This window comes from Notolepis coatsorum (assembly GCF_963971535.1).
Source record: "Notolepis coatsorum genome assembly, chromosome: 11".
NCBI lineage: Eukaryota > Metazoa > Chordata > Actinopteri > Aulopiformes > Paralepididae > Notolepis > Notolepis coatsorum.
In genome coordinates this window covers 63,797,383-63,812,143 of record NC_140175.1, presented here as the reverse complement: position 1 = coordinate 63,812,143, position 14,761 = coordinate 63,797,383, and the positions used below count along the sequence as shown (strand labels likewise).

The window sequence follows — 14,761 nt, the reverse complement described above, 5'->3', positions numbered from 1 at the left end:
CTGACTGAGCACCAACCTTGGTATTGTGCTTTGTTTACTTTTTTGTTTTGGTCTGACATGTGGGTTGGAGTTTAGTAACTTATTATAGTGTGAATTTCTCCAGACCTCTTTTTGGCAGAGCCTGAGGTGTGATCAGCAGTAGTAACCCCTCCTATACCCACTGAAATCCAACCCACACATCAAACAAAAACAAAAACTGTAAACAAAGGGCAGTACCACAACATTACATTGAATTGGTTGACTTGTGATTGCTAAACTAACTTTTCACATCGACTTCAAGGTGCTTAGCTAATAATTAGCCGATATACATCAGATCGTCATTAGGTCACACGTCCCGATTTGTGATTTTTGGAGGGAAACTTGGGGAGTAAACGGGCTAAGCGGCGTTTGCTCACAAACTACAACTTCAGGACAAAATAAACAGATATAAATCATTCAGAAGACTGTCACGTCATAACCTCTTAGTTTTAGGTCACCCAGAGTTAGAAGGTTGCTATAGGGAGGTGTAGTCTGACATCACTTTGGACCGCCCGCGAGGTCCACCCGTTTAGGGATTTATCATTGGGAAAATGGATTATTGGCTATTGTAACAATTCTGCTTCATGAACATTGGCAAGCTTTCCATTCTTGCAAAAAATGTGTTCCCTTCTATCACTAACATTATTGTTTAAGCATTTCTGGTTGAAATAAAATTTGACGTGATTATTTTACGATTAATTGCGAATATTTTCATGTTGAGCTATAGATTGTGGATGGATATGCACAGAAAGGTACACCATGCAAATGTTCATGCTTTATTTGTTTTATTAAACGAGACGATTTAGAAATGGGCAATGGGGAAATACATTGCGATTTCAAGCGAGGTGGACCGGCCCGGAAACAACTGACGTAACCACTACTACACCTCCCTATACATATGCATGGATGCTGGAGGACCACTTACATCAATTTGTATTGAGCAAAAACTGCAAAATGTACAAAAATGGAGGTAGAAATGGGAGGCATGATGGTTGTGATATTTTCTGTGGCCTTTTACACAAGACATTTTATTTTATTACATCTTTTCTACTAGAGGTGGCTTCATGAAGTTACCTACATTCCATAGCCCTATAGGGAAGACTGAAGGGGTTTGACGGAAACGGATCAAAGGTAACTTTTCACAATAGAGCAATCATTGAATGGAGGCCAGTGTTAGAAAGAAAATTAACTTGATGCACTAACAAAACAAAGGTTAACATTCCACCATACAGTATGTGGGGGAAAAAGCCAAAGTAGCCTGATTTGCCGGTCTGGTGTATAGGCCTATTTTAAGAAGGTAGTCTGTGGCATATAGCTGTCTGTGGCTGTGCTCCACCAGTGAGAGTTGGCTTGCATTAGGGAGGTTGAATACATTTTGCCCCATTGCAAAAATCGATGTCATGAAAGATTCATACCAATGTATAGAGTAATCTGAAATGGACATGTGACCCTGAATACATGGCTATCAGCCACAACAGTAGGCATAACCAAGGCTAATTGGAAATGGTTAATCTAGTCTTAACTTAAAATATTATAAAATGATGATACTAGAACCCTTTCAGGACAATAGTAAGTCTATTTTATCTTGATGTTTCGGTGGTATAATCTACAGACTTCATCAGAGGCACCTGGTTCAAGCTGGGCAATGCTGGTTTTTGCTGGTGAGACTGTCCTGAAAGGGTTCTAGAATTCAATAACTTTCAATGGCCAGTAGCCATCGTTACATGATCATTAGACAATTATATTTCACGTTTTCCAGTGACTGGTAGCTACATGACCTGAATGACAACTCGCAGCTCTCCAGTGACTGGTAGCTACATGACCTGAATGACAAGATGAACTCTCACGTGCCAGGGCTTGGTTTGTGGTTTATTCAGGGGAAAACTAAGGTTCCAGTTCTCCATGACATTCTTATGTTTAGTTGGAAATGTCAAGATTCTATAGCTTGTTTGTGAGTAAAAATATTGTAGATGCACGTTATCCACTTACATTACATAATGATTTCAATAATACACAAAGTTGACATCTTGCATACCTAACCACTTTAGGATACTGGCACAAAATACACCATCATGTAAGCCAATGTTGAGTTTAATTCACTGTCAATTCAATCAACTCCAAATGTACGGAAATTACAATTCACTTAAATTCACCAATGATAAACTGGATATCAATCAGAACCTTTTAAATGCTTTAAATTGGTCGAATTTAAAAGATACACTTTTTGGGTTGATCGAACTGAAAGCAAATTAAACCAAAAAGAGTTGCTGTTTAGGCCATAAAGAGTGGTCTGGACAATAAAGGAAAAGCAACTGATGGAGTGAAATTAGATGTTTATTGTGGGGTGAAATGATACACAAAGCCCACTACAGGAAATAAAGGCCAGGGTCTACAACTACATGTACTTAAAATGGAGAACTGGACATAAGGAGATAAAAAACAAAAAAAAAGTGGCACCAAATATTTCTTTTGATTACAAATACAATGTGACATTATTGCATTCTTCACAGACACCGGATGGTAGGGTGAACACAAAGCGAACGCCGATGACAAGATAAAAGATATTTTTTACATATTTTCTTTAGAGTTAAGTTAGCAAACAGTTTGTTACATCATCAGCATTATGGTGCGGCGGAGCAGCCAGAGGAATGAAACGATAACACAGTGAACGAGGACATCCCCCTGCCTCACCCCTCCCCCTGCCTCAACCTAACCCCCTCCCCCCTTCCCCTCCCCTCCCCTCCTCACTGGCTTTAAGATTTCTTGTACTCGATTCTTTCCACCTTGACGTCGTCCCCGATCAGCTGGTAGACGTACGTCACCACTGTAGACGCTTGGATGTCCATCAGTACGAAGGATGGGATGATGTTGCTGTACAGAAGAGAAGAAAAAGAAGGGGGGAAAAGGATATATAACTGTAATGTCCCTGAGTTAATTGGTTTTACACAGGACAGACACAAGATCACTGACATTTACCAACAGACTTCTCTCTTTCTAAACACACACACACATACAGTGTGGAGAACAAGTATTTGATACACTGCCGATTTTCCAGGTTTTCCCACTTACAAAGCATGTAGAGGTCTGTAATTATTGATCATAGGTACACTTCACTGTGTGTAGACGGAATCTAAAACTTAAGTAATTAATTAGCATTTTATTGCATGAAATAAGTATTTGATCACCTACCAACCAGTAAGAATTCTGGCTCTCACAGACCTGTTAGTTTTTCTTTAAGAAGCCCTCCTATTCTCCACTCATTACCTGTATTAACTGCACCTGTTTGAACTCGTTACCTGTATAAAAGACACCTCTCCACACAATCAATCAGACTCCAACCTCTCCACAATGGGTAAGACCAAAGAGCTGTCTAAGGACATCAGGGACAAAATTGTAGACCTGCACAAGGCTGGGATGGGCTACAGGACAATAGGCACTTGGTGAGAAGGCAGCAACTGTTGGCGCAATTATTCGAAAATGGAAGAAGTTCAAGATGACGGTCAATCTCCCTCGGTCTGGGCCGCAATGCAAGATCTCACCTCGTGGGGCATCGATGATCATGAGAAAGGTGAGGGATCAGCCCAGAACTACACGGCAGGACCTGGTCAATGACCTGAAGAGAACTGGGACCACAGTCTCAAAGAAAACCATTAGTAACACACTATGCCGCCATGGATTAAAGGTCCCCCTGCTCAAGCCAGCGCATGTCCAGGCCCGTCTGAGGTTTGCCAATGACCATCTGGATGATCCAGAGGAGGAATGGGAGAAGGTCATGTGGTCTGATGAGACCAAAATAGAGCTTTTTGGTATAAACTCCACTCGCCGTGTTTGGAGGAAGAAGAAGGATGAGTACAACCCCAAGAACACCATCCCAACCGTGAAGCATGGAGGTGGAAACATAATTCTTTGGGGATGCTTTTCTGCAAAGGGGACAGGATGAATGCACCGTATTGAGGGGAGGATGGATGGGGCCATGTATTGCGAGATCTTGGCTAACAACCTCCTTCCCTCAATAAGATCATTGAAGATGGGTCGTGGCTGGGTCTTCCAGCATGACAACGACTCGAAACACACAGCCAGGGCAACTAAGGAGTGGCTCCGTAAGAAGCATCTCAACGTCTTCGTCATGCCAATCATATCTATCTCTACGTCATGATCCAGATACTGTATCTCTGTACATCATATTTATAACTCCTATTATGTACACCAATGCTCCACTTATTAGCCTAACTAGCCTCCTAGTCCTAACCATATAGAGTAACTAAACACAAGGTCATTTTGCTGTAGTTTTGCTGCCCTAGTGGTTGATATTTTCACTAGGACTCTTTGATCGTCGATTGGCCACTTGTCTTAGTAATGACTTTACATCCAAACTAGTTAGGATATGTGACATCATGTTTTAGCTACAATACCACTGCACAGATCTTAGGCAGTTTTTCAGAAGTGGGTTGCCAATGGTTACAGGCAGCCATGTTGGAAGAAATAGAACTTCACTGCAACGCCTCTAATCCTCAACTACCTTTCCAGTGCATTGTAGGCGCCGGTGGCTGAGCCGGGGTTGATGTAGAACTTGTTCTCGTTCTCGAAGGCCTCGAACTTGTGCGTGTGTCCGGAGATGAGGATGTCCACGTCCAGCTGCCTCTGGAGCAGTGCCAGGCTGGCCATGTCCCCCCAGGGGATCACCTGGTGACCGTGGATCAGACCAATCTTAAACTGACCCACCGTCACCACCTTCTGCTCCGGGTAGTTCAGGTTCTGGAGGGGGCAATGGAGGAGATAAGTGTTAAGGGCAAGATCTATAAATTACATGGCTGAGTAAAGATTTTATTTACTCGTTTTGTTTGCCGGACCTGGGCCCTCATTTATCAACAATTCTTAGAAAGTGTTCTATTTTCATACGTAAGCACAGAATTTAGACTGTGTGTACGCACAGAAATATTGGGATTTATCAACCGTGCGTACACGGGTCCTACGCTCCTCCGTGTTAAGATTTAAGATTTGTTTATTAAGGACAATGCAAATTAATGAACATCATTTACATGAGTGTATGCATAACATCACAGCATGATAAGGACGTAAATATGCCGGGAATAGCACAGGGCTAATTTCCACCCGTAGTCCTAACATAAAACAAACACAAAACGGACCATACAACGTTCATTCATAAAAACTGACATCACTGACAACCACACTAACATGACATTCAGTCAGTACAACATCACTAACATCCCTAATGAGTGCATATTTGGCTGTCTAACAGCCATTTCCTGAGTTGGCCCCTAAAGGTGGACAGGGTGGTACATTCCCTTAAGGGGACCGGAAGGCTGTTCCATGTTCCACTTCCCTTTATCGATAGAACATTTTTGCTGAAGGCGGTCTTTCTAAAATGGACCTCACAATCCCCTCTGTGTTGATAAATACCTCTTTGTTCTACCGTCAATGCTCGTGCATGATTATCCATATATGGTAATGAAACACCCCCCATGGGATGTGCAATAATGGACTGACCCGAGCGAACTATGAGAAACTTCACGAGAGATTGTTCACGGACGCGCTGTCTAACCAAGAAGACACAACCCGTGTTATGGGATAAATAAAAGGCTGACTTGTACATGGTGATGTCAGATATCAACGACTCCCTATAAGACCATTGCTGCAATTCTGCCTGGACAGCTCAAAATACTAATAAAGACCGTTCGTTAACCACTGTTTGGCGTTGGTGGGTCATTATTATAACCATGCTGGAATATGAATTAGTTCGATTGGCGGGTATAATATGATTTGTAGAGGCATATGATACAATCTATTTTGTTGTCGGTATTAGGTAGCCTATATGAATTACATATAATAGCAGCCAGCCCATAGCCTACATTATGTAAGGGATAATGTATAGCTACGAGGTCATTGTCGCAAAATAATTGACCGACACGGAGTTTAAAATACCGAGCCGCTTCGGCGAGGTGTTTTAAACGTCAGTGAAGGTCAATTATTTTGCGACAATGACCGAGTAAAGCTATACATTATCCCGCTTATTACATGGCTAACTTACTAACAATATACCTAATTCATTTGACAAATCGCAGTTCTGTGGCTCTGTCAGCCCAAATAAAGTGATTATTATTATTATCGTGAGCAGCAGCCTCTGTTCTGGCTCCGCTGTGTTCAGGCTCCGCTCGTTGCTCCGCCCCCTGTCATCGCCGGCAGCACTGAAACAGTGTGTGTCAGTGGGCTTGATTGCGAACAGCTGCGCTCTGCGGTCATTATTGAAAAATCTGCGGTCATTATCGAAAAATAATGACCGCAGTCGGGGGGCTGTTGACCAATCACAAGCAAGCATTTCGGCGAATGTGAAAACGCCATGTAATAAGCAACATTATTACATGGCGTTTTCACATTCGCCGAAATGCTTGCTTGTGATTGGTCAATAGCGCTCGTCAGAGGTCCGTTATTACTCGATAACGGACCTCTGCCGAACAATAATGACCGCTGTGCGCAGCTGTTTGCAATCAAGCCCACTGACACACTGCATCATCAGTGCAGCCAATCAGACACATCTGCCGGCTGCACTGACAGCGGAGTGTGTGTGACGATGACAGCGGGAGCGACAGAACAGAACTGCGTCTGCATTTGATCTCGTCTTGTCGATGTAAAATGAATTAGGTATATTGTTAGTAAGTTAGCCATGTAATAAGCGGGATTATGTATAGCTATACTCGATCATTGTCGCAAAATAATTGACCTTCACTGACGTTTAAAACACCTCGGCGAGGCGCCTCGGTATTTTAAACTCTGTGTCAGTCAATTATTTTGCAACAATGACCTCGTAGCTATACATTATCCCTTACGTAACTTGCGCATATATAATAGCACATGGCACAGCCCTGCGAACCCTGCACAATAAACTAACTTGATCATTAATCTAGCGGTTGTATCTTTACGCTTATGAAAACATTAAATAATATGTATATCTATAGGCCGTCGCTTTGCATTAATAGCCTTTATTACATGGCGTTTTCACATTCGCCGAAATGCTTGCTTGTGATTGGTCAATAGCCCCCCGACAGCGGTCATTATTTTTCAATAATGACCGCTGTTTTTTCAATAATGACCGCAGTGCGCAGCTGTTGGCAATCAAGCCCACATCAGTGCAGCAAATCAGACACACCTGCCGCGCTGCACTGACAGCGGAGTGTCAGCGGAGCCAGAACAGAGGCTGCCCGCGATAATAATAATCACTTTATTTGGGCTGACAGAGCCACAGAACAACTGCGATTTGTCAAATGAATTAGGTATATTGTTAGTAAGTTAGCCATGTAATAAGCGGGATAATGTATAGCGCTGCACTGACAGCGGAGTGTCAGCGGAGCCAGAACAGAGGCTGCCCGCGATAATAATAATCACTTTATTTGGGCTGACAGAGCCACAGAACAACTGCGATTTGTCAAATGAATTAGGTATATTGTTAGTAAGTTAGCCATGTAATAAGCGGGATAATGTATAGCCTACTCGGTCATTGTCGCAAAATAATTGACCTTCACTACGTTTAAAACACCTCGGCGCGGCGCCTCGGTATTTTAAACTCCGTGTCGGTCAATTATTTTGCGACAATGACCTCGTAGCCATACATTATCCCTTACATATTCTCAAATGGCATTTAATGGCTATCCGACTCCTCGCGGACGGACCAGTATACCTTATATCATATCATTCATATTGATATCCTAGTTTACTCTATCAGCCTACCCCAATACGTTCTTTGTTAGAACTCAACTCGTTATTATTTTGCGCATAGATTGCAAAAATACGGGAACGTTTTGATTTATATTTAAAAGGCTTTGACTTGACATTGTAAAACTAAATAAGTGAAATTCTGTAAGCAGAATACAAGTCATATCACCCACACGATATAAGCTCTGTATCCAGAGCATGTATGCTTTTCATTCATTTAAGACACATTTATTGCAAGGGTCAACAAATAACCTCTGTTCTCGTTGCAATGCGTTTTTTATTCTTTCTTATACAGTAGGAAGGGGGAAGAACACTATATTGTGCTTGTTCATATGACTTGTATTCTGCTTACACCTTTGGGGTTCCACTTGTTTCGTTTAACGTTATGGCAAAGCCTTTTATTAATCAAAACGTTCCCGTGTTTCTGCGGTCTGTGCGCAAAATAATAACGAGCTTATTTCCGCGTTGTAATACATATTCTACCACCGGGCACCAGGTACGCATGCTCCGAGCTGTGCGTAGATATACGCACAAAGTCAAGCACAAGTTCAAATTGATAAGTCCCATGATAAGTCCCCTTAGAAATTATCGTACGCACGGGTTACGCACATATCTGTGTGTACGCAACGTTGATAAATGAGGGCCCTGGAGAGGCCGGCCTACAATAGCAAATGTCCCTGACTGAGCCGACTCCCCATTGTTGAAACATGCATGCTTAAAAGGAACACAACAACATTATGGGCTTATCGTATTCTCAATTGTCAGACACCAAGATACCAATTTCCTCTCTGTGCATTCAGTAGAAAGCTATCCGGCTGAAAGCTAGCCTAGCATAAGTTAATATGGAAGTGGATATGGATCACTGTATATGTAGCTGGTCTGTATTCACTTCCATTAATTTGTGCTATTCTAGGCTAGCTTGCAGTCGGATAGCTTTCTACTGAACGCACAGAGAGGAAATTGGTATCTATTTTCTTGTCCGACTCTTAAGATGGTAAGCACATTTCTTATAATGTTGGCATGTGCCTTAGTATTGTGGCCAAGTCTGGCTTAACTTGGATTGCCTAGGGACAATGCACATTAAATCAACATTTGTGTAAATGTACCAGCATGCACCAACTGGCTAGTTTTCAACTGTAGTCCCTGGCCTGAGCATGATATTAGAAATAGGAAATGTTGCATGAATATACTGTACAACATCATGGTAGAAGCGTTGTACAGGACCAGTAACTATACAACATCATGGTAGCAGCGTTGTACAGGACCAGTAACTATACATCATGATAGCAGCGTTGTACGGGACCAGTAACTATACATCATGGTAGCAGCGTTGTACGGGACCAGTAACTATACATCATGGTAGCAGCGTTGTACAGGACCAGTAACTATACATCATGGTAGCAGCGTTGTACAGGACCAGTAACTATACAACCTCATGGTAGCAGCGTTGTACAGGACCAGTAACTATACAACCTCATGGTAGCAGCGTTGTACAGGACCAGTAACTATAAAACATCATGGTAGCAGGCAGCGTTGTACAGGACCAGTAACTATACAACATCATGGTAGCAGCGTTGTACAGGACCAGTAACTATACAACCTCATGGTAGCAGCGTTGTACAGGACCAGTAACTATACAACCTCATGGTAGCAGCGTTGTACAGGACCAATAACTATACAACCTCATGGTAGCAGCGTTGTACAGGACCAGTAACTAACACAACCTCATGGTAGCAGCGTTGTTCAGGACCAGTAACTATACAACCTCATGGTAGCAGCGTTGTACAGGACCAATAACTATACAACCTCATGGTAGCAGCGTTGTACAGGACCAGTAACTAACACAACATCATGGTAGCAGCGTTGAAACGAACGTGTTCAGAAGGAATGGAACATCCTTGTTCGCTTGCGAGCCATTTTGAAGTGATGTTTGTGGGAGGAGCTTTATACATTTAACGGTTTACGTCAGATCTTCTAAAAACACTTCCGCATGAGGACACATATGTATCCTCCACTGGAGGAGATGAGCGAGGAACCCTCAGGCTTCTTCTGTGCGTTTCCTACAGCTTTGGGAACGGCTTTAAATATGGCAAAAAATATTCAGTTTCCAGATCATGGTCGATTATGGCAAAAATCATAAACACAATTACATTGATTCGGGAACATCATATGACTTTGTTTTACCGTTCTTCTCAACCAAAGGCTGCCTTTCTGTCAACTTCTACAATTTACCAAAGACGTTTAAAAAAATAACGGGAGAAACGTGCCGTGGCTCCCTCCTCCCTCTCAACACGAGCTGAAACTACTGTTTGGGCTTGGGTGGGATGGGCCGAGCACACCACTGTGAAGGAAGGGTGCGCTGCATTTATAACACAAGACTAAATGAGAGCACAATAATAGTTTTATCTCGATTATCTTGTTTTCATAATCGTGGGAAGCCAAAATCGTAATTGAAATTTAAACTCTTAATTAATCACCCAGCCCTAGTATACGCCTTTACCGTGTCTATCGCATACACACACAGACCTCGTCAAAGTCCCCTCTGACGATGTGGACGTCTCCGGCCAGAGTCTTCAGGTAGTCATAGCTCTCCTTGGTACACAGATTGCCGGTGCAGAGTATATGTTGGATCTTTCCTGGAACCAGAAGCTTCTTGAACTTGGCTGGCAGGGTGTTGCACCGATGGGGGATGTGCAGGTCACCTAACACCAGGACCAACTACCAGCACCACACAGACAAGAGGAGAGGAGGGTTAGACAGCAACTGTCAAACCAGTGTGGCTTAGCCTGTACAGCAAGACTGTGTGTGTGTGTGTGTGTGTGTGTGTGTGCGTGCGTGCGTAGGCAATATTCTGTATTCTGTCGTTTGCATCTGGCCTGTGCTTGTCTGGGCTTAAAGAAAAAAAAAATCAGACTCCAGAATGAAAAATAAAAAGCTGGCAACATAATGATTGTCAAATTAAACTTGGATATAGGTTGTTATAGTCCTACCAACCTATCTAACCACCGACCTATCAACAACACTTTTTTTTTTTTTTTTAATGCTTTTTCTCCCCAATTTAGTCGTAATGCCAATTCCCTTCTTGGTCAACATACTGCCCTACTGTCTGGGGAGGGTGTAGACTACAACATGCCTACTCCGATACATGTGAAGTCGCCAGCCACTTCTTTTCACCCGACAGCTAGGAGTTTCACTGGGAGAGCGTAACGCTCACGAAGGTTCACGCTATCGCCCCCAGATCCCCTCCCTGCTGAACAAACCAACCAGTAGGAGGTGCTATTGCAACAACCAGGACTCACACCCTCACTGGCTTCCCACCCATGAACTCTGCCAACTGTGTTCGTTGGAACGTCTGACTCTGACCAAGTCAGAGATACCAGCGCTACCCAGGTCTCTGCAGTGGTAGGTGAGCGCTCATACCCCTACAACCACCGCCAACTTTTCACACTCTCAAAACACACGTTAGCGTTAGGCTATTTCATATTTAGATTAACAGTAAAGGTTATCTGGCTAAATTAGTTGCCCTGCCTCTTAAAATGCAATTATTTGTCTACATGCGACACAAATACAACCATGGATTCCATCTGGGAGAATAAGGCATTAAGTAATCAAGTATGACCTAGACACAAATAACACAATGTTAAATATGGCCTCCACAGTCCAGGGAAATCAGACTGGACCACACAATCACAAGGGTTATTTCACTCTCTTGAGCAGTGACCTGAATAGGCTACATCGGTGTGATGAGTGACTGATGAGATGAAGAACTGATTAGGTTAGAATTCTAAGGCTGCAATTAAATTAGGGTTGTTTGAAACAAACAAGATTTGTGCCAATTTGATTTTACCCCACCCACACACAATATAGCCTATTCCAGACCAATACAATTTAGTGGATAACACAACAGTTGCATCAACACAAAACAAAAACAAAATTCAAGATCAAATTAAAGATACAATTGTAACTAGTAAAGGGAGGGGTATGAGTGGGAAAGGAAGGACTTCAATATATTGAGTGTTTGAATTCAGACTGAACGTAATACCAAAGTATCAGGAAACAACTGATCACAGGTGAAAAGGTTAAAGTTCATATTAACCCTCAACATCACAATTTAAATGGAGGTCAGGTGAATTCTGGACACTGAATATCTGGAGTAAGACATCAAAAAGATGACCCTTCATTCACACGACACACAGACCAATCATGGGGGGGGAAAACATCAACACACCTGAAGGAACAGGATATAAAACCACTAATTCTCCTGAGCTAGACTCAGTCCAGCAGATACATGGTGATTAGAGTGCTTGTGCCAAAATGCTGCTATAGCGAAAGCATGTCAAATACCTGCCAAGCAACAACACAACAGCAATAATACTATAACCGCCCCTGCAGTGCTGATGTCCTCTGAAGGCGAGCCTCCACCCCCCCCCCCCCCCCCCCCCCAACGCCTCTGTTAGTTAGCAAGGCAGGCCTCGGCCCAGGGAGAAAGCAGGCAGGATCCAACACAAAGAGCAGGGGCACTTACCCGGTGACCAGCCTGGTTGATTGGAGACAGATAGGCAGGGGGGGGGTAAGGGTAAGGACAGGTGGGAGGCAGGATGTGCATGAAATGAGATTGAAATGATGAGGCATGATCAAAGATTGAAAACATAAATTAAGACAACAAACAGGTGGGACAAGAGGGAAAACTGAAATTAGAAATAAAAAAGTGAATGAATTAAATAGGCTGATATTAATCATTCCGACAAATAAGAAAAAGTTTAGTGACAATGTGGTTAAATCGATTGTTAGTGGTTGCTGGTTAGTTTAGTTATTGCAATTGCGGTCGGTGTGGGCAAACTTGTGGCCAGCTAGCAGTACGGCCTGGCTATAAGCATTTGATTCGTAATCTGTAAAACTGTAATCTATAGATTTGCTTGAATTCACCCATTGTTAACAAGCTGCATTAATTATAATATAATAATCAAACAGGCTTAATTTCTACAAATATGTGCCTCGTGCCTGCCTGGACTGTGGACATCATGAAAATCATAAGATCAAAAAGCTTGTGTGTGCGTACATGACAGGGACACTCGCGTTATGCAAATTAATCAATAGTGACTGATCATTGATAAATAACCTAGACTATATTTCAAATCCAGGCGAAAAGCAAATTAGCTAAGGAGTAATGATCATTATTTAGAAGTTGTAGTTCGCTATAGAATAACTTGAATGATGTGGGGCTAAATTAATGTCAACCCAGACAAGTAAAGTGCATGTAAAATAGCTGCTTAGCCTGCATTAGCCTAGCAAGCTAAAATGATTAGGAATCAACAAAAAAGTCAGAATCGGAAGTGTTTCTTCATCAAACGGACTATAAAATGGACTGGCGAACATAAAGACAAACTGAAAGGACACCGTGCGGGTGAAAGGAGTGATTTTGGGGGCTGCTGCAACTCGTTGCTTTGCATTTGTCTGAGAACACCCAGCTGTCATGTGATCGCTGTTGATCCATCTCTCGGGCTGCTGCTGCTGCTACATCTGTCATGCTAACCACAAAACATCTCCGTGTCCGGCCTGGAAAGTCAAGGGTTCTTCCACGACAACAGCAACCAGCCCCAGCAACTTCACGCATGCGACGTGCTCAAAATGACACCTCTAAAGTGTGTGAAAATAGAAACATTTTCGTCCTTTTCTTGACTTACCATCTTCTGTGTTGTTGCTTCTGCTCGGCGAAGTGCAGGAAGCGGCGACGCACGTCTGGCGTCAAGTGCTCGACCAATGAGAAGCGAGCATCTACGGGCCCCAGTGTAGGACAAACTACATGCGACGGTTTGATTGATTGATTGATTGATTGATTGATTGATTGATGATTGAAAACTTTATTAACAGATTGCAGAATGGGTACAGAGTACAGTACAGCTCAATACATACAATTGGGGATGCAGACCAGAAAAAGACTTTCGTCTTGTTTTCATCAGGGTCCCCCATTTTCAATTCATCATAACATATATGACATACAGATAGACAGTACTGCTATACATTTATGACATACCAGCTTTGGGTAGGGCGTTCCACATTGATGTCGCATAATTGCGAAACGTGTTTAGTCCCTTGTTTGAGCCGAATCTGGGTTTAACATGATTTGTGGAGCTCCCTCTGGTGTTGTGATCGTGGTATTCACTGACCTTTGGGAAGTATTTTGACATGTACATGGTACCTTGGTCGTGTAGTGTATCTTGTAGACCAGGCCCATTGCAAGTTGCTGTACTCTGTCGTCCTCTAAGCCATCCTAGGTTGTCAAAGTGGGCAGGGGTGAGGTGGGTTCTAGGAGTAAGGTCAAGCAGTAGTCTGACCAGTTTGTTTTGAGATGTTTGTAATTTAGTTTTTAGCGCCTTTGAGGTGCTTTGGTACCATGAGGTGCAAGCATAGTCGTAGTACCCTTGAATGAGTGCTCCTGCCAGAGTCTTCAGGGTATTCTTGTTTACCAGTGAGGAGATCCGGTACAAGAATCGAGTTCGTTGGTTGACTTTTTTTATTACATTGGATGCCATTTTGTCACTGGAAAGATTTGCCTCTAGGATGGAACCCAGGTAGGTAATTTCTTCTTTCCTTGTGACAATATTGTCACCCACTGTAACTGAGAAGCCGTCGGTCTTGCTGAGTTTGTTATTTGAAGCAAAGAGAATGGACTCTGTTTTGCCCATGTGTAATGATAGTTTGTTATCCGCAAGCCATATGCAGATTTTGCCTAGTTCCGAGCTGAGGGTTTTTTCAACCTGTAACTTGTTCTTGGTAAATGAAGATCGAGTCCCGGGCGATGGGCGACCGTTTGATGCGCAATTTTATGAACAGCAGCAGCTTCCTCCATACTTGTATAGTTGTATTATTCTATTCTATTCTATTCTATATTGTCCACAGTGATGTTGTGGTAAAAGTAAAAGGTAAACTATGAACTCCTGTTCATCACAGTACATTTATTTTGGTCAGTTTTGTCACTATGAATTGAAAATGGGGGACCCTGATGTAAACAAGA

At 42.7% G+C, this 14,761-nt stretch overlaps 1 protein-coding gene across 1 annotated transcript; it reads right to left on the bottom strand.

Moving 5' to 3' along the window:
- Nucleotides 1-2,755: 2,755 nt before the first annotated feature.
- vps29 (VPS29 retromer complex component) lies at nucleotides 2,756-13,495 on the bottom strand. The gene is made up of 4 exons (XM_084324040.1): nucleotides 13,431-13,495; nucleotides 10,273-10,464; nucleotides 4,538-4,773; nucleotides 2,756-2,889 (listed from the first exon to the last, which is right to left on the bottom strand). Exons 1-4 carry the CDS (start codon nucleotides 13,431-13,433, stop codon nucleotides 2,772-2,774), a joined length of 549 nt encoding a protein of 182 aa, XP_084180166.1. The 5' UTR covers nucleotides 13,434-13,495; the 3' UTR covers nucleotides 2,756-2,771.
- Nucleotides 13,496-14,761: the final 1,266 nt, after the last annotated feature.

Bases quoted from the DNA above. Each gene is read 5' to 3' on its own strand.
- vps29 (XM_084324040.1), bottom strand. The intron at 4,774-10,272 runs GTCTGTGTGTGT...TGCCCCCTCCAG, and splicing joins TCAGAGGGGACTTTGACGAG to AACCTGAACTACCCGGAGCA. The intron at 2,890-4,537 runs GTAGTTGAGGAT...TCTTCTGTACAG, and splicing joins GCCTACAATGCACTGGAAAG to CAACATCATCCCATCCTTCG.